General features: G+C 44.1%; 9 protein-coding genes across 9 annotated transcripts; 2 read left to right on the plus strand and 7 right to left on the minus strand.

The window, feature by feature from the left end:
* Window positions 1-1,865: 1,865 nt before the first annotated feature.
* Window positions 1,866-2,264, minus strand: L199_004518 (uncharacterized protein; the record flags this gene model as incomplete). Its single annotated transcript, XM_064890245.1, has 1 exon — window positions 1,866-2,264. The coding sequence occupies one exon, from the start codon at window positions 2,262-2,264 to the stop codon at window positions 1,866-1,868; it is 399 nt and encodes a 132-aa protein (XP_064746317.1).
* Window positions 2,265-2,726: 462 nt separating this feature from the next.
* Window positions 2,727-3,332, minus strand: L199_004519 (uncharacterized protein; the record flags this gene model as incomplete). The annotated part of the gene is made up of 1 exon (XM_064890246.1): window positions 2,727-3,332. One exon carries the CDS (start codon window positions 3,330-3,332, stop codon window positions 2,727-2,729), a length of 606 nt encoding a protein of 201 aa, XP_064746318.1.
* Window positions 3,333-5,421: 2,089 nt separating this feature from the next.
* On the minus strand, window positions 5,422-6,039 carry L199_004520 (uncharacterized protein; the record flags this gene model as incomplete). Its single annotated transcript, XM_064890247.1, has 1 exon — window positions 5,422-6,039. The coding sequence occupies one exon, from the start codon at window positions 6,037-6,039 to the stop codon at window positions 5,422-5,424; it is 618 nt and encodes a 205-aa protein (XP_064746319.1).
* A 678-nt stretch (window positions 6,040-6,717) lies between these two features.
* L199_004521 (uncharacterized protein) lies at window positions 6,718-9,310 on the minus strand (the record flags this gene model as incomplete). Its single annotated transcript, XM_064890248.1, has 4 exons — window positions 6,718-8,377; window positions 8,469-8,841; window positions 8,910-8,931; window positions 9,035-9,310. 4 exons carry the CDS (start codon window positions 9,308-9,310, stop codon window positions 6,718-6,720), a joined length of 2,331 nt encoding a protein of 776 aa, XP_064746320.1.
* Window positions 9,311-9,933: 623 nt separating this feature from the next.
* Window positions 9,934-10,609, plus strand: L199_004522 (uncharacterized protein; the record flags this gene model as incomplete). Its single annotated transcript, XM_064890249.1, has 3 exons — window positions 9,934-9,998; window positions 10,262-10,336; window positions 10,420-10,609. The coding sequence occupies 3 exons, from the start codon at window positions 9,934-9,936 to the stop codon at window positions 10,607-10,609; spliced, it is 330 nt and encodes a 109-aa protein (XP_064746321.1).
* A 336-nt stretch (window positions 10,610-10,945) lies between these two features.
* On the minus strand, window positions 10,946-12,627 carry L199_004523 (uncharacterized protein; the record flags this gene model as incomplete). Its single annotated transcript, XM_064890250.1, has 8 exons — window positions 10,946-11,118; window positions 11,173-11,296; window positions 11,385-11,470; window positions 11,554-11,739; window positions 11,830-11,892; window positions 11,982-12,122; window positions 12,241-12,382; window positions 12,478-12,627. 8 exons carry the CDS (start codon window positions 12,625-12,627, stop codon window positions 10,946-10,948), a joined length of 1,065 nt encoding a protein of 354 aa, XP_064746322.1.
* A 688-nt stretch (window positions 12,628-13,315) lies between these two features.
* Window positions 13,316-15,814, plus strand: L199_004524 (uncharacterized protein; the record flags this gene model as incomplete). The annotated part of the gene is made up of 6 exons (XM_064890251.1): window positions 13,316-13,466; window positions 13,569-14,572; window positions 14,711-14,953; window positions 15,089-15,262; window positions 15,366-15,601; window positions 15,682-15,814. 6 exons carry the CDS (start codon window positions 13,316-13,318, stop codon window positions 15,812-15,814), a joined length of 1,941 nt encoding a protein of 646 aa, XP_064746323.1.
* A 695-nt stretch (window positions 15,815-16,509) lies between these two features.
* Window positions 16,510-19,108, minus strand: L199_004525 (uncharacterized protein; the record flags this gene model as incomplete). The annotated part of the gene is made up of 13 exons (XM_064890252.1): window positions 16,510-16,725; window positions 16,792-16,886; window positions 17,084-17,153; window positions 17,239-17,462; window positions 17,632-17,862; window positions 17,944-18,133; window positions 18,201-18,254; window positions 18,332-18,411; window positions 18,488-18,649; window positions 18,707-18,737; window positions 18,798-18,826; window positions 18,896-18,907; window positions 18,988-19,108. 13 exons carry the CDS (start codon window positions 19,106-19,108, stop codon window positions 16,510-16,512), a joined length of 1,515 nt encoding a protein of 504 aa, XP_064746324.1.
* Window positions 19,109-20,208: 1,100 nt separating this feature from the next.
* L199_004526 (uncharacterized protein) lies at window positions 20,209-22,425 on the minus strand (the record flags this gene model as incomplete). Its single annotated transcript, XM_064890253.1, has 9 exons — window positions 20,209-20,327; window positions 20,396-20,550; window positions 20,624-20,932; window positions 20,993-21,104; window positions 21,165-21,413; window positions 21,483-21,524; window positions 21,581-21,711; window positions 21,792-22,048; window positions 22,147-22,425. The coding sequence occupies 9 exons, from the start codon at window positions 22,423-22,425 to the stop codon at window positions 20,209-20,211; spliced, it is 1,653 nt and encodes a 550-aa protein (XP_064746325.1).
* Window positions 22,426-23,676: the final 1,251 nt, after the last annotated feature.

Genomic DNA, 23,676 nt, shown 5'->3' on the forward strand with positions numbered 1-23,676 from the left:
CTCATCCCGTCTGCGAAAGATCATTCGACAATGTCAACGGGCCTCATCACTACATTGTTTCTGATGATCGCTAGAGAAGGAATATAGTAGATTGGAAGAGAAAGAGAGAGGACTGGATGGTCATAAGAACGAAGGTTGGGATTGGCAGACGTTCGAATAAACAAGAACTGCAAAAGCCAGGATGGAAGAGGTTGATAGTGAGTATCACAGAAGAGCTTTGCAGAGAAGAATCAATGAAGGGCGATTTGCACCGTACATCCACTGCGAATATGTCATTTACTTCCACCTAGTAAGGACGATACTTCACTGTTCTTCTTCCCCTCCTTCTTTCACGGCGAATATTATATGTATAGCCTTACTCTCGCCGGAAGAGATGACTTGGCAAATCCCGCTCCACTGAGCTCACAGACATACCGACTGATTCAGTGGAAGAGAGGTGGTCAGGAATTAATTTTTGGGTCGAGGTGAGAAGAGGGAGCCTGGTGGCGAAAAGGGAAAGATTGAGTAGTCGAGGATGGCATGAGAAAGCTACAATCGTTGATCAATAGCTCGATGTCGGAATTGTCATTCAATTTATATATAAAAAGATCTATGTATAGGATCTCATGACTAATGTCTGGACAATAATGGATGACGATCATTGGATCGATACATGATACACTACTACAGTATGGGTGGCAACACTTCGTGAGGCGGTGGGCGGTCTGTGCGGAATCTCGAAAACATCCTTCTTCAACCAACAGGATACATCGTCAAATGGTATAAAGACGGGTTTGACTGAGGTCGAAGACGATAGTTATGGTAGGGAAGTAGTCAAACCCGTCAGCTTTAGGAAAAACTTCCAAGGAAGGAAAACTTAAACCGCTGATGCCGCAAGGCTTCGTGCGTTCAAATCGCATCCATAGCATGCTTTTTCTTATTTTTCACGACGAGGAAAGTATCTTTTACTATCGAATGTACAACGAAAGTATCAAGGTCAGGCGGGAGAGGAGAGAAAGAGTATATAGCCACAAAAAACAACTATGCAAACTGGATCCAGATTGAATGTAGTGTACACGGGGACGATCAAGATTAGTTTCTGTTTTTCACTTTTTGGCATGCCTTCCCGTTGAATTTGATGATGATCCGGCCGGACCGATCTTCATCATTGTACGTCCGTGTGATGTGGTGTGATGACTCAGTGCATGGTAACAACGAGGCAGTTCTTTGTACAGTAGTTCTCTGCTCTTTTGATGGATGTGACATTGCAAAGAACCAAAGGAGGGGATGTGTGACACTGTGAATGGTGGACTATGAGATGACGTATGTAGTCCCCCTCTCCGAATCGGTCCTTTAGGTCGTATAGTGTTTGATGATGGTCGCCGAGTGATACTGTAGTGATGTGTCTCTCATATCTACCTTTCCGTTCCATCGGCAATGTCACTTTTAGGGCAATTTGGCAGATTCGGATATCTTCGGTGAAGATTGTATAATAGGTGGTATAGAACCCAAGTTTGTGCAACAATGGTATACAGTATTAAGTCAGGTCAACTCGTGCTCTTGGTTCTGTCGGTTTCGATGTGAGACGCACTGTAAGGCTCCTGACACTGTCTTTACAGTCAGGAAAGGTATCATAGAGTACCTTTCAAGTGGCACTTTGAGCTTTGACCCTCTTGTTGAATCATTCGGAATCAAAAGATGATCAGTACACATGGATGGGACAATACAGTATGCAAAGGCGGTGTGAGGACATTGTGCAGAGAGACGTATCGACATCTTATACCTGGTTTGCTCTGCCATAACATCGATACATCTCGAGCAATCTTTCTTATCGGAATTGATATATGATAGCATCCAGACCACCTGGTCACCAGACCACATAATCCTTATGATTCAGTCAACATTTTCGGGTTCATTAGTGCCCTAATCCTCGCCGCTACCTCCTGATCAATCTGATCCTCACTATTCTCCAAACATGCGAGAGGTCTCCTCTTTGGCCCACCATAAGAGCCAGCCGTCCAAGTGTATCTGTACGAATACAGTTTCTCCTCATCAGGCTTCGACAAGTTGGACCATTCCCTAGTTTGAACGTCGATCGGACCAGTAGTGCCATTTTGACTGGTGGCGTTACATCTGAATCTATCGATGATACTTGCCCGTAGTTGTGGACCAGTACAATCGGTTTTGATTGTTTCGGGATTTGGGTTCGGCAGGCTTTTGATCGAGTAGGAATCGATAGTGGAAGGGAAGTTATCGATAAACAAGGGGTTGGCCGGTAGGTCCATCTTGAAGGGAGCAATAATGAGTGAAACCTTCAGATAAGTTAGATTACTGCTTAATAGTATGATATGTTGATCGCAGTGACAAGCAACGGTGTGAGTTATACCACTGTAGTCACTGACTTGACATTGGAAGTTGACCATTTTTATACTTTTTTGCAGGGCGTGCGGCTACCCCTCAACCCCAAAAAGTCACACACGTCACCCTTAAGAGATCCTTTATCTCATTTCGAATCTCAGCTGAACCTTTGAAAGTAATACAAAGGAATGAAGAAGGACAAATGACGAGAGATGACGCTAGATAGGCAAGGAATGTACGTTGGTATGATGGTAGACCGGTCATTACAACCTTTCAGTTGAAACAATTCCCTTCTTTAGGTGTTTAGTTCATCACTCTATCATGTGAAACGGTCACGATGAAGGTCTCGTTCAGTCCACAAGTCATGTCACAGTTTGTTCATGCTAAGATCAACCTTTCATATCTACCTTGGAGAGGATCGAGTCAATTACAGCAGCATGGGTCTCAGGAATATTCCCATTCTCTAATTGACTCTTGATTCTTTCAGCTACGATTCGTTCCATCTCATCACTACTTGCCGCAAGCTCCTCTAAGGATCTACGTTCGGTCTGACCAAACCCCTTCGGGTCCTCTTTCTCACCCCAATTGTACGAACAGTTGTAGGTCACAGAAGAGTTATGGTCTTCGTCGGTTCTGGTCTTTGGTTGCCCAGCTAATTGAAGGGGTGTCTCAGTCCATCGACGGGTCCGTATATATACAGGTATGGTGGTCTCCGATTGTCCCACTTGTGTATCTCCATCTAATTTAGTGGCAATGCACTTGAATTCGTCGATATCGCTAACAGCCACAGCGACTGCGCTCATAGCACTTGATCCCGGTTTAGTGGTATAGCTACCACTTATTAATCCTCTGGTGTTTGCGGACAGTAGTGGTATATCAATGATGGAAGAAAGATGGATCTTGGTAGGTAAGTCACTGCAATAAGCCTTTGTCTCCGCAGACTTGTTGTCAGAAGCAGAAGTGCTGGAGGTCAATCTGTTAAGGAAAGCAAACATTGTTGATGGTCGATGGTCAAGATGTGGGAAGTATCGGATACCGTATAGCTCAATGGGATATGGTGTCAGTATGGAAAAATGACCTCCAATGTACTACTAGCCTATATATATATATCTTTATATATAACATAAACTACTTCTCGCTTTCACGTATGACGTCGTCGGCGTAAGAAGCGAGGAACCCACCTTTGATCACTCCCATTTCACAAGAGAACCACTTTGGTCCACAAAATATTCTAACTGCAGTACTGTCACTACAAAGGATCTCTGAAGCAAATGATTACCATCCTTCTGTCATGATGTTCATACTATCAGATCGGCCAGCATGGTATACCTTCCGCACGTGGCGATGGTGAGGGATGGTAACGCACATGTGCTCTAGTGCATGGAGAGCTTGTTCCAGATTCATGACCTGCTGGCCGATTGAGTCAGATCGAGAAAGTGTGGCTTCTACGCAAACAAGGGGGTTGGCGTGGCTTCTTGAATTTTCCTTGGGTGTCTCACCTCCTGATTGCCTGTAAGCAGAAGTTGAACGTTTGAGAATCCCCTTTTTGGGGTAGATCTGTTTCGCCTCTTTTCTTCTCTCTTCTTGAAGGACATTCTTCTGTTGGGTGGGGGCTCAAGACATAGGATCCAAGAAGCTTGGAAGGTATCCGCCTTCCGTAATCCAACATTTGTGGCGTTGTTACGAGCTATATACTGAGACATTATACTGTATGTACATTCAGTTCTTCGACTTCATCATTCTTCGATACATATCTTGATCTAGATACAAGTATACAGCAAGCTATAACAACGGATTACGAAATGTCCACAGACCTTCAAAACGATTTTCGTATTGGGAACATCCCAATCTGTATCGACAAATCAAGCATTACCGATATCGACTTTGCTAGCCTTCAAAGAAAGTACCGAAACAAGAAAACCAAAATAGGATACATAGGCAAACCAATTGATAAATTCAGTTGCACTGCTCGGACCAAAAGTGATACCGAGACTAGCAGATATCCAGTCGAAATTGAAATTACCGAATGGACCCAGCTTCCCAGATCGAAGTCAGAATTAGATCCAAACGGATATAGGTTTCTATCACAATTTGTCTTGTATGATTGGAGTAGAAATCACAAGACTTATTCGTACAGTTTTGATTGGAAGGATGGAGTCAGACTTGACGAGAAAGGGCAAAGTGAAACGAATGGTTTTGGAAATGTTGGTCATAGATATCTGACTGATTTTGATCTGGGACGAAGCGCGAGCACAAGCTCAAATCCTGACATTGACACTCGTGAAATGGACAGAATTGTCCGTGAAAGAATCCAAAAATTTAATGACAAGATCTGGAAAGACGAAATGTCAGACGATCGGATTACGAAGACGAGTAGGGGGTGTGTGTAGACCGAGGATCTAGCATGTTATAGCGGTTTATCTTTTCTGCAGATGATGCGGTAGTTGATATGCTGACAATCAAATAGTCTGAGTATCGTATAGGCAATGATACAGTTTACTGAATACAAGAGCGTGAGCGTAAGCGTGAGTGAATGGGTGTTTATGCAATCTTTGATTGGTAGGAGTTTCGAGTCTGATTTACCCTTTGTTCGCGACTTGTCTGTCCAGCGTCGTCAACCGTGAGCTATGATATGCAGAGTGCAGCAATCTGCCCCAGAGTTTATGGGCGAGTCCCACCACGATTCCCGCAGTAGAGCTCCCCTGATGAGATGATCCATATCGCGCCACCACAAGAATGATAGCTAGTGACGGCAAACAAAAGCGGCACTACTGTACATTATTCAGGCGTTGTCTAGTTGCAACACATCCTCTGGAAGCATATAACATTACAAAGCTTGATTATACACACATGATGTCAAACAGTCAGTCTTGACTTTCAATTCGATTGATCGAAATCACTACATGCTGGTGATCATAACTAAAAAAGAGCTGTATCACGACCGATAGAATCTGAAGTCATCACAAAAGACGATGAAGCTCATATCGAGCATTGCACCACATTCTCATTCCAAGTGTTCATCATTCGCTTGAAGGAAACTTCAGTGCTATTACAAAAGTAATGCAGTATTTAGGACCCTCAAACTCATCCTCTTGAAAAGGGATAAAGCAAGACGCTTCTAACACTTTCAAAGATACTCGATCCTTGTCCTTTTTCGTCTGACATGACTGACTCTGCGCCCGACTCTGATAGATAGCCATCCTTCTTATTTCTGATTCTTTTATAAACAATCCGGTCCATCTCGCGGGTATTGCTATTCGCACCTTGTGTCTTGTCACCGTCACTTTCAATGATGAGATCTTGGAATTTAGAAAGGGGTTTATGCTCCATTTGTCCAAACCCATTACATTCCGTTTTCCCATCTTTTCCTACTCTGACCTCATCCTTCCAACTATACAAATACGAATATGTCTTATCCCCCTCAGCCGCTGAGGTATCTCGTCGATCGATCAGGAAATAAGGATAATTACGGTATTTGGTCCATTCGGTAATTTCGACTTCTACAGGATAAGTCGAGGACGCGTCGTTGTAAGGTGTTCTAGCTTTACAACTGAACTTGTCAATTGATTTACCCCACATCATTTCTTGTCTACTAAATTGGACGGGACGAAATTCGGAGGACGGGAGGGTGGCGATACTGGGTCGGTCGATTTGGACGGGGATGTTGGAATGGACGGATTTTACTTTTTGAGTGGATGACATTTTACAGAAGTGACTGAACTACTTTGATGTCGCAGAAACAAAGTGCTTACGGCAGTAGGATAATTGTTCAAGCAAGGTGAGGTAAAATGTCATTGTAATCAACCCTTTTTATATGAATTCCAATGCATTTTCACAGCATTGGGAATACTACTGTTCTCATTTCCTTTATGTGTCGACTCCACAAGAGAAATAAACACCTTTATTGGAAGAGAACTAAAGATCTGGAATCTCTTCTTCTTCTCTCTGACACGCAAGAGGGACTTGTAAGCCTCATGTGGCCTATACAGAAATCTCACACAGAGAAGTCTTTCCACATTGAGAAAACTTTTGATTCCTTGAGCCTGGACTCTGGAAGACATACCGCAACATGTTCTCTCAAAAATCCCTACACTTCAGACAAACTTCTCACGGAGGTACAGGTACAATCATGATCATCGCACCTGGAGCTTTTCAATGACGTGATCGATCATATGGAGACCATGCATTTTGCTTGCTCTTCGTGAGCACACAGCATATACAGAAGATATAGTATGACATATGAGTAAATGTTTTTACAATCCTTCCAGACATTGCGTAAGATCCGTCAATCCTTCCCCTTTCCTTTATATATTCTCGTACATCTAGCACTCTAACATCTTATTCTGGACCGGTAAAGCCGGTACAGGATGACATCAACTCCTAACTGAAACTCCATACTTTCATAACTTCTTCTTCAGTCCCACTCCCAGCCCCAACCCCAACGTGAGGACCTTTGACGACACCTACAATCTTCTCTTCATCGAACGTCAAATACCTAATCGGGGGTTGCGAAACGACTTCCTCTGCGTGTTTGAGATCCATACCGATAGGTGGTCGAGGGAGAAACAAAGCTCTAGCTGCAGAAGAGATCGATTGAGGATGTGGCCATTCTCTCGTCTCTTCTTCTCCCTCTTCTTCCAAATCGAGGTCATGCGAGGGTCGAGGACCAGTAGGACCTTTCCAAACACTTTGTCTCCTACCTCCTTTCTTCACTTCTACATAACCTACTGTCTTACCCACATTTTCCTCATGATCATGATGTTCATCTAACTCCCATACTAGCAATTTGCCATCTCTGTTACTCGAAACGCATCTTCCCGAGTTGATGGCTAAGGAGGTGATATCGGATGAATTGGAAGATATCAATGTCTGAGAATGAGTAATCGGGTGACAGATATCCCTCTTGAACTTCCTCTTGTTCTCCAACATACTACTGCTTGATTCAAGATTATGTTCGAATTCGTGATGATGCGGTAACGAAAACACCTGAATTTTATTCTCCCGTTCACCTACGAGGATGCACCATCTGCCATCTGATCCGATCCCCACGGCTTTACCTCTAACTCCAATCAGAGGTTTGATCCTTTTCGGCCAGATGATCTCGTCTTGATCTTGATCCTCATAGTCATTACGTCCAACATGGAATGAATCTCCCCTTTCGACCGTTTCATGCTGGTTATCAATGGAGAACTCTTGTACGGCTATAGTCCATGATGATGGATATAATGGGGTACAGTAAGTGAGAGAAGCTTTGAAATGATTGTGCTCGTTTTTCTCCTCCTGTATCGATTGTTTATCCAGGTGATCATAGTCTGTCGAGGAAGGTGAAGTAGGAAACAAAGTGAGGTTGGCAGGATGATATGATACTTCACTTTTCAGAGTCTGCAGATGTCTAGGTCTCGGTATCTGATTGATATCCCCTGAGATATTAGAGGGTGTAAGGGAATATACCGAAAGGTTGAAATCCCTCGTACAGCTAATCAAGATTGGCCAGTGGAGCGTAGCCAAAACCACGGTATCACCTTCTGCTGCCTCATATGTTGTAGCTCTCCTCCTGATGGACCTGGGTCTATTATTTGGTGGATTGATGAACTCTCTCTTCCAGCTAATACCTTTGCCGACTATACTAGGCGAAATAGTAAGAACGACAAAGCCACCCGACTGATAGAACACTGTCATCCTCGCTGGTAGGGTTTCTCCATGTCCATCGTCGATGGGAATTACAGACTGATCGGAAACTATGCAAGTAACGTTATCAGGTCGTTTTGGGTTGGACCAACCAGGAGGCGGAGGGATGATGCCTAGTGGCTGACCATGTGAGGTGGACGAGTGCACTTGGATTAATGGTGAGAGCGGTGAGGAGATAAATATGTATGAAGGTGAAAGAGCTACGTATTGTTCTGAGGTACTTGGGTTGCGAGAGGAAGAGACAGCTGTGGGTGAGAGAGTAAGGGGCGGTACCGCCGAGTCGCTGTGGACTGAAGGTGAAGGTGATGGCGGTAGGGGTATAGTCGATTGGGACAAGGCATTGCCATTCGACCTTTTTGAGGACAGTGCCGGATCAGTGAATGCGTAATATAAGCAATTTGAGATGTAAATGAGGTGTATGGTTGAATGCCAGTGGAACCTACCAATTCGTACCTAACCTCAACATTAATTTCCAGTCTACCCCGTCATTCCTTATACCATGACCGACCTCGTCGTCATCGACCGTCTGTCTACCTTTACCTTTATCCACCCGCGAGGACAAAGGTGTAGCATGACCTGTACCTTCTGTCCTGATAGGTGTTGCACTTGAGCTAGGTGTGAGTTGACCATGTGAGAAGGACGGCGATCGTTTAGGAGATGGGGGCGGGAAAGCTCTTGAGGGTAATCTCGCTATCGGCCTGAGTGATCTAGGCGTACGAGGTGAAGATACATTAACTTCCTTCTCAATTTCCGAGGCAGGCGATGATGCTGAATTATTGTAAATCAATCGAGAATGATGTGGATGAGGGTATCGAGCTGGAAGAAGTTTGAACCAATCAGCTTGTTACCGTACAGCGAGATCAATTAGCTGAGGTGTGACATACCTAGATACAACCTCTTCCAGAGCTATGGCAACGAAATGCACAGATAGGAGATACGATGTTCAGCCCTGATACATCCCACACTGTCGGCTCAATCACCAAGGGAACAAGAGCAAAGTAAGACTCACCTGAGGATCAACACTCATCCTACCCCAATATCTATTCACACGTTGGACCATGGCTAGGTCATTAGGCGGTAGAAACGACAATATCCTAAGAAAGATCTCTTGGAATGGAAACAGATCTGCTATAGACCTGTTGGTACTACTTTCACCGCTCGATATATTCGGAACATGATGACTGGTCTGGGATGATGGTAAACCATGATATCGCTTTGAGCTTGATGAACCTGCGATCACGTCGGCAGGAGCGGTAGGTGACTTCGATCGAGGTCGTTTGGGCATACTGGGTATAATCGAAATCTATATGGTACAAGGTACAAGGACGGAATGAGACAAGGGGGCGGTTCGAGCTCTCTCAGTGGTTTGCAACTGCAATACACACCCTCAGACTGTGAAGAGATATACTGTCTATCTACGATTTACTTACTTGCCACCGACCTTGGTCTTCTACTCATCATCATCATGCATCCATCGAACCTCCAGTTCCCATCAACCTCCACCTCCCCCTCATCCAGGGTAAATAAAGGGTAAATGGTCAATCTCGATTATACTTCCGTCAATGGTGCCAACTGCCACACCGACTCAAGGATTCCCTTTTCCCCATAACACCGCGAAACTCCGTTCATTTTCGATTTTCGTCGAATCCCCATCCCACCGCACTGCACCACACCACGCCACTGCACTCTCTCACTCACGATTTAACACTTGTTCGATACTCACATTCTTCCTCTTCTTTCTCCTTAGACAGCAAAAGACATCGTGAGTACACCCAACGCTTTGGACAAACTGTCGCAAGAGTAGCTGCTGATCAGTTCATCAATCTTACTTGCTCTTTCCTCGCGATTATCTGCCCTTTCCTCGACTAATTCAACTCTCCATAATCCCTGATCCATCACCAATCACAGATGCCTCCTCAAGTCAAGTCCAAGGCCCAAAAGGCCGCTGCCGCCATGGCCGGTTCCAAAGCTGGGTGAGTGATGGTCGATCTGGATAATCGAAACGTAATGCGAAGAAGAAGAAGGATGCGTGGTGTTCTGGGAAAATTGGTGATACTGGAAGAAAGGAATACGGGGTTGAGGGGTGAAGATGTGATGGGATCGATGAATCGGATGGTACAACGGTGTACTGATGCTGCGTTGCAGAAAGGAATCAAAGGGGAAGGAGGGGAATGACAGATTCTTGCAATGCGACTACGAACATTCAGCTGACTATCTATGATTCATATTCTCACAGTAAAAAGAAGAAGTGGTCCAAGGGTAAGGTGAAGGACAAGGCCAACAACGCTGTCGTTTTGGACAAAGCCGTTTAGTGAGTATCGAGTACATCGTGACACCGTATCTTGATCTCATACGAACCTTTGCTCATGTTGTTGTTGCTCAAAATGTTTGTAGCGACCGAATCATCAAGGAAGTCCCCACCTACAAACTCATCTCCCAATCCGTTTTGATCGACCGAATGAAGATCAACGGTTCCCTCGCCCGAAGAGCCATCGCTTTCCTCGAAAAAGAAGGTCACATCAAACGAGTTGTCCACCACCACGCTCAATTGATCTACACCAGAGCCACCGCCGCTAAGGAGTAAATCAAACAAGCCAACAATATAAAAATGGGATTTTTGATTGTAGGATTGTAGTAGTGATGATATGCTTCTTTTGCTTCGATCACATAAAAATGGTATTCGTGGGATAGCAGGATAGCAACATAGCAAGCCGTGGGGGAGGTGGTATTGAGCAAAGGCAGAGAAGACTAAACCAACAGGTTAATTGACAGCGTTAGGAACGTTGATGGCGATGGCATTGACAATGAAACTTAGCTTACACTCGCACTGTGGTATAACGTCAATCCGTTGTGATAATCCTCTCTCACTCGGAGATACATCAGACCATGGCTACATCCACTAATAGTTATATATGATACTTTATCCCCTCGTGCCCAGACTTGACTTCTCACGACCTTTCAACCAGCTCCATACCTTCTCACTGACCTCTCTCATAGTTTTTCGCACTTCCTTTCCCTCTTCATTATTCTGTACCATTATTGGCCTACCTGCATCTCCACCATCACTCACAGACGGTACTAACGGTAGTTTACCTAGTAGCTAGATCAATCAGCCAACACTCTCGTGTAACAGAGCGTAAGACTCACCTAGCACTTCCAGATTAAGCTCGCCAGCAGCTTTCTCGAAGTTCTTCGAGCTGCCAAATAACTCGTAGCGGTTCAAAGTGTCGGGTGCAGTGAAATGGGACATATTGAGTAACAGACCAATTATCTATCAAATCATATCGAATCAAATCAGTCGGTGAGTTTCTATATAGTCTGATTTGATCGATAAGTGTTCGATCAGGTAATAAACCCACAGGTATGTTAACTTTGTTGAACATTCCTACACCTTTTCGTGCATCTATTAAAGCTACGTCCTGCGGTGTTGAGACAATCACAGCGCCTAGTAAACCAAATTACCAATTGATAACTCAATAGTCAATTACCAAAAGCGAGATTATATAATGTATGAGCAACGTGACCTACCGTCCACATCTACCAATTGTCCCAGACTTAACTGAACATCACCCGTACCAGGTGGCATATCAATGACCAACACGTCCAACTCTCCTTTGTTTGTTGTCCAATCGACATCGAAAAGGAGCTGTTGGACAGCTTTCATCACCATCATTCCTCGCCATACGACTGGCGAGTCATTTGCGGGGTTCGGCGCTATTTGTAGTCAAGTAAATGATGGAAATTAGTTTCCCTTTCACCGTTCATAGGTAGATATTGATGGTTTATGGATGAAGCAAAACTCACGTAGTAAATACCCTATTGACATGGTCTTGATTCCATGATTCTGTAAAGGTATTAATTTGTTTTCTATAACATCAACACAGAATTAGATATACAATCAGTGAAACCCATTCTTATACATGCTAATTTCGAATTGATAGACAATAGGTACTCACCATCACTCAAATTTGGATCACCAGCATTTTCCAGTCCCATCAATTTAGGTACACTTGGACCGAATATATCTAGATCCAAAAGACCTATCTTGGGCGGATTGGGTAACGGTGAATTTTGAAGTAGGGACAATGCTAGGTTTGCTATTTCATTCATTGACCATCAGTACCCCGCACGCGCAATTGTGAATCACTTTTGATATCCAGCAAAGGATTGAAGGATGCGACTTCGTTTAACTGGGAAAGGAAGAGAGCGGCTCACCAGCTACTGTGGATTTACCGACCCCACCCTTCCCACTAGCCACCACTACGATCTGCTTCACACCTTTTATACGTGATTTTTGAGGTGGTGCTCCCCTACGTGGTATCGTAGGTGCAGGATTGGGGTTTCGTTTTGGTATCCCCTATAAGTCGTTTCGATGTTCGATAAGTTAGCTAATACTATTCATATCTTGATTGTCGTTTCATGTGTATGTAACGAAAGTTGAGTCACACACACCAATGGGTTCTCATGCGATCGGAGACACGATGTCGTATGTATCAACCTCAGCCTCGACTTTGAGCCTAAGCCCGAACATGCTCCTAGTCTCAATTCCGTCCCGGTCGATTGGAAGATGGGTCGCACAGAAACCAGAATGGATCGTTGCATTTTTTCTTAATTTTTTTTGCCTGTAAATCGCTCTTTCTGTCGCTCGGATACCTTCAGTGAGGATGACGTTGATCACTGGACGGTGTATGAGCAATTTATCGTGAACAACTATAGCGACATGATGATTTGGAAATCTCAATCTCGGATAGATAAAATTCGGTCACCGTGGTCATAGATCATAATCATCTCGGTCTACGGTGATACCCGTCGGTACCCTCCTACCAGTGGTCACTGTGCATGACGTTTTAGAGTCAAAAAATCACTGTGCACTCTCTCTTTGATTACTTGCACTCAACGATAGACTCGCTTCTCATCTCGGTTCAATCATAATCAAGATAATACCAAAGGTACCTCTGGTTTATCACTTTGATATGCTTTAGAGCGGCACTTCCACGACCAACGATAGCTCTTGGAACAGAGATCCATACCCCAATCGACTTTGGCTAACGCTCGGTCCGCTCGAACAACCCCGCATTGTTACGAGTCCACACTAGTCACACATTCGGAATCATCTTCAGCTCGACTCACCCTCAAGCCATCCAAACGATCCGAACGGTCAAAGCGGCCATTCAAATCCGCATCACATCTCATCTCTGATCCATAACTACCTTACTTGCTTGACAGACCTTCTCTTGATAGCTTCCGCCTAATGTCTTCCTTATCCTCGGCTCATTCAGACATATAGAAGATGGATAACAGTATCCCTACACCTGGGCCATCAGGTCAGGTCAACCCACCCGTCCCACCTCGTCGACCTGGAGGTGCAAGACCCAATCCAACGAGGATATCTTCAAGTGCACCTCCTCCGCCAAAGTTGAATATACCGCCTGGGAATGTTCGTGAGTTGGTCTGTCCTATTTCGTCATTCCAATGCACTACACAGACCCCTTCCTAACATCATCACCCTTGTATTGATCATGCTGACTCACCCTTTACCAAAGCCGGAATCAACGTCGACCAGGCAGGGGAGAACGGCTGGCAGATACCGACCACACTCCCTGCCCTGGCTCTAAAGCCCATGAGAGCATCCCCTTCACCATCCAATCGACCCAAGCTCAGCCTATCAGGCGTATCGACTCCTCAATCTTCGTCACCGCTATCTCATCCTTCTCGACCACCCCTATTGAACGCTCCTTCTCAGCAATATCTTTCAACAGGTCCTGGACCAAGTAGCAGAACCGCAACACCAATATTGAAACTTAGCATTCCAGGTTCAGGTTCGTCACTTGGATCAACCTCAGGGGGTGGTCCAGGTTTCTCAAGTGGACATGATTACCCATGTGAAACATCAAACGATAATGATTTATTGAACTCGGCATTGAAAACACCTACCCCATTCTTACAAGGAGAAGATCAGAATCCAACTCTACAAGCTCGCGGAAACAACTATGAAGATGATGAATCGTCATATGGATTCGGTCGATTCGATACTCTGGAAGATCAAGATGGGGGAAGTAAGAGACTAAGTGAAATGACGAAAGATATCAAATACGCATTAACAAATTCAAGATTTGACCCAACAGCTTCATCAAGTTCGTCTTCTAGATCCAGAGCTAGTTCGAATGCAAGTAAATCCCGTTCGAGAGCGAACTCATCTTCCACTACTCATACTACGCGGAGAGATAGTACAAACTTACAGATGGACAATGAATTACTATCAATTAGAAATCTAGACATCTCAGGATCAAACACAAGTGCTATTGTCAGTGCGAGTGAGGATAATTCAAGAAGAAGTAGTCTAGATAGGAAATCAAGTGATAATGGACATGGACAAGGGTATGGATATGAGAATGTGATCGTATCGTCGGATGATGGACATGGACAGAAAGATAGTCCGGTTTTCGATCCAGAGGATTTGATATCGATCAAGAGATTGGGTGAAGGTACGGGAGGTGCAGTCGAATTGGTACAAGATAGGAAGAGTGGGAAGATCATGGCTAAGAAGGTGAGTCAAACCATATCGACGTTAATCATATCCTATATGACTTCTTGATCTACCTTCCATGCCAAGTCCTCTACTCCTTAACGCATCTTGTTTCATTTCGCCTGAACATAGCTGAGACCTTGTTCCTGCACTTGACAGGTAATCGCACGTACGACCAACCCATCGATGCACAAACAGCTTTTACGAGAACTAGAGATCCTCAATGTCTGCTCGTCACCGTATATAGTGAAACACTACGGTTCATTTCTCACCGAGCGAGATAGTGTGATTGGTATATTGATGGAGTACTGTGAAGCTGGAAGTTTGGATAACCTGGTGGGGAAGATGAAGAAGGGCGGGATGATGTGTTCGGAGCATGTTCTGGGAAGGATAGCTAGTTCGGTGAGTATCTCCGATTCAATCCTTCCCAGAGCCCCAAGCAGCGCATACACAAGACTGTTCTTGGAAACGAGCGCCTGAAAGTGCTAATTTTGGCGAAGTAACTGGGCTATAAATGCTAACATGATGATATCTCAGGTGTTGAAAGGTCTCGATTACCTACATGAGCACCGTATCATCCATCGAGATATCAAGCCATCCAATATCGTCTTGACAAGACAAGGAGTAGTGAAACTATGTGATTTCGGTGTATCTGGTGAATTGGTAGATTCGATAGCTGGTACATTTACCGGAACAAGTTTCTACATGGCTGTGAGTGTTGAACCAATAGTCTTCAATGACCTACTGGCGTCAGGAATCCCTGTCAAGCATGAAAGGCATGATCACTGATCGTAAAACTGTCTGTCCGTCATAGCCTGAGCGGATCCAGAATCAACCATACTCAATCAAAGCGGATGTGTGGTCACTAGGAATGACTCTGCACGAAGTAGCGCATTTACGATTCCCTTTCCCTCCAGAAGGAGAAAATCAGTCTGTCGCTCCGATCGAACTCTTATCGTATATCGTCACCGCTCCGACTCCAGTCATGATCGATGATCCATCTGTCGGCAGAGTATGGTCAGATGGATTCAAGAGCTTCATGGCTGCTTGGTAAGTACAATGCTCATGATTTTCAAATTTTCAATACAAATTATCCTCGCTGATATGCTGATATAATGTCTGTCATACAGCTTGATAAGATCAGGAACAGATCGACCATACCCTTGGCAACTCCTCCAACACCCATTTATCATCGCTAACGAAGCTAAGAAAGTCAATATGGCTAAATGGGTCGCTGCGCTATGTCAATGGCCATATCCTTAGAAAAGCTTGCGATAGCATCAATCAGCGGGTTCTTCCTAGCTTAACCGGTTTCTTGTAACCACTCCCCATGACCCCGAGCATCAAGCTCATCACAATTCGGATATCAACGGATAAATCAGATTATCACACGAATACTTGATGAATTGCAAATCAGTTGGAAATCAACGAAAACGAAACGAAAATCCCTCATACACAATCAATACCATCACATAAAACATCCGTTCATGATTCGTCAGCACCAAGCAAGAAGATGTACAACAATCAATTATCACCACCATACGAGGTCAGATCAACACTTGTCACCTTTTTTTCTCCATAAATTCACTATCAAAAAGATCCATAACGACTTTCTCGATTGATCTCATATCTCAATCCTCCATCCCCAGTAAATTGTTTGTATATAGCATAAATGCATAAATCAACATTCTGTCTCGTACTATTTTATTCTTCCCATATCCATGTCTGACTCCAAGTTTCCAGGCTCTTACTGACAAATTATCTATATTCTATATCAAAAACGCATTTGTTATACCCTAATTGCCATTCATCTATTACCATCCTTTATGATTCTTACTTGACTTTTACAACTTTTCTGACACCAGGCATCATAACAAATATCAATCCTGACCTTGACCTTATCCATATATTTATCTACTTCTACGAACCATATAGCATGACTATGATTATGACCTGATCTACACATGCTTGACGCTCGATATAGCTCCATGTAGATTCTCTACATCTTTACTTTCGATATCACCTTCCCCTTCTCCATGATTACTTGCGTTGCTCGTCGTATGAGTGTTATGAGTAACATCGGTCAACTTGCCATCGATCTCTACGATCTCAGCTGAGGGTAAAGCCGGAGGATATTTCCTGGAGCAATATACGATGGCAACGGCAATCGCGACCTGCGAGGATGAATCAGAGGAAAGAATCAGTACATGTCGATTCAAAGCAGATTTGAGGTCACTTACTGAAGCTGCACCTGTAACTAGAGTTGCGATTTGACCATTTCTGAATTTAGGAGCTTCGACGACTGGCCATGCGACGATTTGATACCACAGATTCCCTATAAAGTGTCAAGCATATCAGCGAATCCTGCCAATCTTGTTGATGGTAAAATAGATGAGTTACTCACAGATATTTGAGAATACTGAATGTAATAGCAACGAAGAGCAGGAAAAGGACGATGTCAGTCAATCTGTCATACAGTATGGTGATAAACATGAAGAGATCAGGTGATGGTGATGGTTTATCACTACTCACGGTTCATAGAAAATAGAGTAATCGATCGTAAGACATCATCATCCCTACACATTTCGTTGGCCCAAGCGAACTACAAAACCGATCAATCAACCATTAATTTGACGTCAACAGTACCTTTGTTTGAAAGAAAGAAAGAAAGAAAGCAAATCACTCACGTTGGAAGCTTGACCGGCATAACCCAGTCCACCAATGATGTATGCAAAGAAATGAGCACCTTTATTGAGATGATTCCAGTTGAGTAACATGACACTGCTGATGAAAACCGCAAGGAACATGATGGGATTGATGATGAATCGATTTCGGGTTTGATCAGATATCAGGGTTAGGATGTACGTCGAGAGAATAGCCATGGCAGTGAAGATTGAGGGGTAGTATGAGACTGCAGAGCAAGAAAACGTATATCAATGGGGAATCATCCTCACAGTTCTCAAATGAACGATTATCGTATTCCATTCATTCATTCATCCTCATGAATCAAACGATAGTGAATACTGCTCCGGATGGCAATCTGATGATTTTTCTCGAATCGAATAGACTGGACTACTCACTCTGTTGTTTCGAGTATCCAGCACTTTTCAACCAAAGATTGAATTCCGTGTAAACTCCAACTTTCTCAAAACTAGTAGCCGAGGCGGTGAATAGTGCAGTGAACAAGTACCATCTCCAATCGGATAACATCTTCTTGATTGATTTACCCAAGGTTTTAGGTGTCATCTTGACGTGTTCGGTGTGAGGTAGTCGACGTAGACACATCTCCCTCTCTTCCTCTGTCAACCAGACTAAAGGTCACACCCGACCAAACATCAGCTTCGGTTGTGCCATTACAGATGACTTGATCTCGTGCTCGAAGGGGTACTCACAGGCCTTGGTGGTATGGGGTGTACCGGGGAACATCAAGAATCCATAAATCGCAATAGGGATAGTAATGGCGAAATCAATGATGAAGAGGAATTGCCATCCTTCCAAACCATTTTTACCATCTAGGTTTGAGATAATTCCACCTTGCATGATACCGGAGAACAGAGTTCCCATTTGAGCGGCAGTCGCGAACTGTCACCATACATCACACATATTAGTATTTCACATCAGATATGATTCAAGGTAGAAGGAAACTCACCACTGCACTTCGTTTACCCAACTCGTAATCTTTGTACCATGATCCCAAGATATACTGCAGTACCGCGGCAAGTCAACATATTGAACCTCAATGTATGAGAGATCAGTGAGATAGATGGACAAGTCACTTACATGAGTGCCACTAAACGTAGAAGCTTCGAATAAAGCTTGAGTGAAACGTATACCCCAAACTTGATGTGGTGTTTTAGCCCCTGTTACCACCATTCGTATGACAGTCAGCTCCGGTTGGAATGTGACTTTCATGCGTGAACGGAAAAACAGACTCACAGGCAGTACCTAGTGTACATAGACCCCAAGCTACCATACAGAAAGGGAACCAAAATCTAGGGGAGATACGTCCGGACGATAGGATCAAGGCAGAGGGCCATTGTCCAATGACATATCCCGCAGTGAACATTGAGCCGGCATAGGTGTAATCATTTCCTTGGACTGATCACACAAATAGATTAGTATCCCTCGCAATTGAATGGAGCGGGGTAGACCCACAGTTCAAATCTTCTTTCATTCCAGTCGTATACTATACACAGACCACAGGTCAGTCGATTCACAGGGTACAGGGTAAGAAGGATTGACTCACGGCATTGGCAAGATTTGCTCTGTCCAAATCTTTCCATAGCAAACCATACACAAACATCAGTGACTACTTCGTCGAGCATTGGGATCGGGAAGCCTTACAATTTGAGAAATCTATAGCAGGGAGAGATGATCATGTTAGCTGATCGTATATTCAGATGTGATGAGTAGGTGTGAAACCAAAAGCAACTTACAGGATAAACAAACATAAGACAGTATGACCAAATCCAACTTCAATAACAACTTCCTCTCTTTCGGGTCAGAGGGCGGTTTACCCCATAGGAAAGTTTCCACTTTCACTTGAAGCTTGTTCATCGTTCTGAATCTTTTTGTCTCACCAGAAATCGAAAAACGAAAAGAGATATGGGGTAATGAGGTGACGTGAATTATCTATTGATGACGACTTGAATTAGCTATATGTAATCGTCTTTGACCGTTCTCTGTACTTACAGTATTCTACTAGAGTAATGTACGTAAATTCCTTATCTTGACTTACGCCTTTCACAACAAAACTCGGCTTTTCTGTCTAACTACTCACAATTGCTATAGATGGATTTAGGCGAGAAGATACAGTACGCTGTCACTGTACAGTCATACTGGCCCGATACGCTCTCAAGTATTCTATTATGGTGGTATGGTATTATCAGTGACAGTGGAAAAGGAATTATCGTTCGACTCACGGCGGAGCAGCGGAAACCTCCACTTGAGCAGTTTCCTTATCATCACTTCCTGTCGGTGTTCAGGCACGTTGGGGTCCGGCACGCAAAATAAAGTTAATTACCAGACCGGCGAAGAACTGAGGCGTCTTTCCACGCCCACCATCAATAAACAGACAGTTCTTATCGTCACTATGTCCACCACACCTCTCCTCTCACACTTGTATTACGGTACTGTAAGCTATTGTGCAACTTTTAGCCGAAATTCATTGCACTTCATATCCGATTTTGGCGAGCCTTTGTTATGGTTCTTCTTTTTCCCAGGCTCTTTCATTGACCGATAAGAGTCCGAAGGTGTCAAGTCGCTGATTGGTTGATAGATTGGGTAAGGAGTCACTGATAGGCAGCCTCTCACCGAAAATCCTGTCGCTTTGTGTCGACTTGTATACCTTGACCTTCCCACCGGGACCGCTCCGTAGGATGATCTGTGCTTCGTGAGGTTACAAGTGTTACACTCATAGCCATCATAGCAGGATCTCAGTGCTGGTCGATAGAGCCTGAGGATGATGAGTAATGGCTGCGGGATGTACGCTTGACTATCGAATCGATGGCAATGGAAGATTGCAGTCTGTCTACAACATATGAAAGAATGAGATACATCTATTCCTTATTCCGATATCTACTGTTCTATACGGTATACAATCTCACATCCTCACTGTTTACTCTATATAGCCTACTAAGCAGTGTGATGTATACATCCTAAGCAGTCTTCAAAGCGTCCGCTACTACATGAGTCAACTTGAGGGCTTTTTCTTCTTCCAATCTTCCACAAATCAGTTGCAGAGATACAGGTGCTCCTGCCACTTCCTCAGCATCGTCTACAGAACCACATAAGTCAGTTAACATGATTTGACCTAACGCCTAGAGTCTTCTAGAGTTGACTCACATCTGTCCCAAATCTTCTTCTCAACCTCATTCCTCGTCTCATAAACCGTTTTTCCATCGACCGAAGGATCCACCGATCCCACTGGGAAAGTCGTAGCAGAGTAATCCGTGATATTCCACATGGAGGTATACGCAACGTGATCGTTGAAAGCCATCCTACCCGACAATTCAGGATCAACATCTACGTCCGTAGAGAAAGACGAAAAGAACGAGAGATGAGACCACTCACTTTGGACAAGCGGAATGAGGTGTGACAGGACTGATGATAGCATCGAATGGTCTACCGGTCCCAGTGACTTCTTTACTGCTCAACCAATGATCTAACACCTTCTTACAATAGGCTGTTCGATCCGATTGGATATCCCATAGATCACCTACTAAAGGTGGAGTAGATTTCAAAGCTTCATGTCTTGCTTTGTACGCTGATAGACCCTCGACGTAGGTCTCACCCGATAAAGAGATGTATTGAGCTATCTTAACTCCTCCGTCACCTTGGAAGAACCTGTTGACGATTGTATTGGCTTCTTCGGGCTTATATCTGCACGAGCATCATCAGACCATGGCTTTGTCACATGAGTAATGATGATGATATACTCACGGTGACCATTCCACCACCTTGTGTCCAGCAGCTTCCAAAGCTTTCTTCGTCTTCAACAAAGCTCGTGTGACAGGTGGAGTAGGTTTGACCATCCCGTTATCCAGGATTATACCTATCGCAATACGACATCAGCTCTAGAGTCGTAGACCACTGACAAGTATGGCCAACATACCAAAGCACAATTTCTCAGGTACTTCCACCTCTCTCCAAGGGATAGGTAGCATATTAGGATCCCTATACCATGGTTCTTTGCCTACTACGCTCTTCGCCCATAGCTCAACCGCATCGAGTGAAGTAGACATAGGACCATTGATCGATCGAATAGCTTCTTGGCCTGGTAGACCTGATCTTGCGCCGTATGTCGCGAATCTGCCGAAAGAGGGTTTGAGGGAATATAGACCGCAGAACGAAGCGGGGATACCTAGATGAGAAATTCTATTAGTGTCAATAGGCTTAAAGGGGTAGGAAGAGGAAGGGTTTGGATACCTACGAATGGATCCACCAATATCTGTTCCAACACCTAGAGGAGAGCCTACAATGGATTGTTGTTAGTATAATGGAGTTTTGAAATGGGAAGGTATTACATACCTTTCAAAGCCAATAAAGCACTTTCACCACCTGACGAACCACCTGATGAACATTTCCTGTTGTATGGATTGGTAGTATATCCCCAGACGTTGTTGTACGTCTCTGCTATCATCATAGCTGTGGGAACGTTTCTGCATCCAACATCAATATCAGCATCCACACCTTTCACGTGGATGATCAAGTTTTCATCTCTTCTGAGATGTTCACTTACGTCTTACAGAACAATACCGCTCCGCACTCCCTCATGATCTTAGTCATCTCACTCTCTTTCTCCTTTGGAGCAGGATCGTTAGCCCAAGCTACGAATCCAACAGTGGTATCTACACCTTGTACATAGAAGTTATCTTTAAGTGAAACTGGTAAACCATGTAAGGGACCTAAGGGTGTTCCCGTACGAGCATACTCTTCGTCTATCGCTTTCGCATTTTCCAAAGCGGCAGTGAATGATATCTCCGTGAGACAATTGGTCTATACAAACATCAAGCAAACGATTAGCATAACATCTATCCCAGCTCACGATAAGTCGATACAGATGAAAGAATGAGTAGGGATGAGAATGTACCTACCAGTTGTTGAGCTACCGCAGCCCTTTTACAGAAAGCCAGAGTGACTTCATAACTCTTCAATTCCCCTGCTACCATCTTCCCAACCAAAGTTGGAGCGTCCAACTCCGTAATCTCAATTTCTTTGGGAGATAACACACCGCAAGTCTTCGGAACATCTATGACGTTATCGGCTTCGGTAGGTTGGATACGCCATTCTTCCGGTATCAATGCGTCTCTAGCTTGTCTCTTGGCCTGTGCGACCTCTTGCCAGGGTGGGGAAGGAGTTGGAATAAGGGTCATGATAGAGAGCGTATGGCTAGAGATGGGATCTGATCTGATCTGTCGGAGTTATCAGAGTGGGGTAAAGGGGCGATTCGCGTTGTTGTTAGGTCGTGCGTGATAGAATGGGAATACACAAGGTATGAGGATCTCCAAAGTACTAGTATTCTGTCATGTGTTTATATAGATGGTTGATTATATGTCTGTAATCTTGTAAGTGGACTTGACGATTGCCGACTTTTATCTTTAGCTTACTCGAAGCTGGCAACGTTATGAGATGAAAGTGCTCGGGTCGGCCTTGACCGATGACGCTCATACGGTGATCCCACAGTCACTTTCAATTGGTAGATAAGGGGAACCAACCTATCGTGCATCCAAGTGAGCGTGAGAATTCCGAACAAGACGCACGCTCATAGAATAGAGATGACCGAGTGCAACGCCCATCTCGGCAAAATCGCCTTAGCTTAGTTGCCCCCACTTCAAATTGGCAAATCCGATAAACATCATAAATTACGAGTGTGGAATACTTCCGGACTGTGGTGGTCCTTTCCGTCAAAACGCCATTTATACATGTGTAGATATGTATACACCCTACAAGCTAATTAATTTGAACATGAGGTTATGACTGTTCACCTGAATGGAAATCAAGGCGATCAAATGTAATTAACCTGAATTAGTAATGAGATCAGGCGTGTTTTGATGTTGATGTTATTGATGTTGATGCCATCACACATCAAGAGATAACGCCTCACGCCATCGTTTTGTCTAGGTGTGGATTAGTTCATGCATGGATATGATTGTTCTTGATGCACAGAGCAGGGCATGTACATGCCAATAAGGCATAGGAAGAAAGATAGGACCAAAGAAGACTTACAGTAGTAGTCGGAACAGCCGAAATTGAGTAAACTCGGGTAAATCCATAAATCGAGTAAAGGAATCTCGCCTACTCCCAAAGAGGAGAAAAAACAACTGATCTATCTCGAACTTATCTATCGCTTATCCTGCTCATTCGTTGATACCATCAATTGATTGCTATTGCTATCCCCGATCAACAGGTTCCCATCACGGTCTAATCCCATAACATCACCACGTTGAGCATTGTCGCCTTCTCACTTTGTCGGGTTGGACTGCGTACTCATAGTTTTCATTCCCCTTCTTGTGTATATCAGATAAAAGAGGATTGAAGAAACACGACTTTGATTGAACCCCAATTTCTGGCGAGATCATATACCATAGATCATAGATCACCAATCGAGAAACACAAATCACTTC

This window comes from Kwoniella botswanensis, chromosome 1, assembly GCF_036426115.1.
Source record: "Kwoniella botswanensis chromosome 1, complete sequence".
NCBI classification, from domain to species: domain Eukaryota; kingdom Fungi; phylum Basidiomycota; class Tremellomycetes; order Tremellales; family Cryptococcaceae; genus Kwoniella; species Kwoniella botswanensis.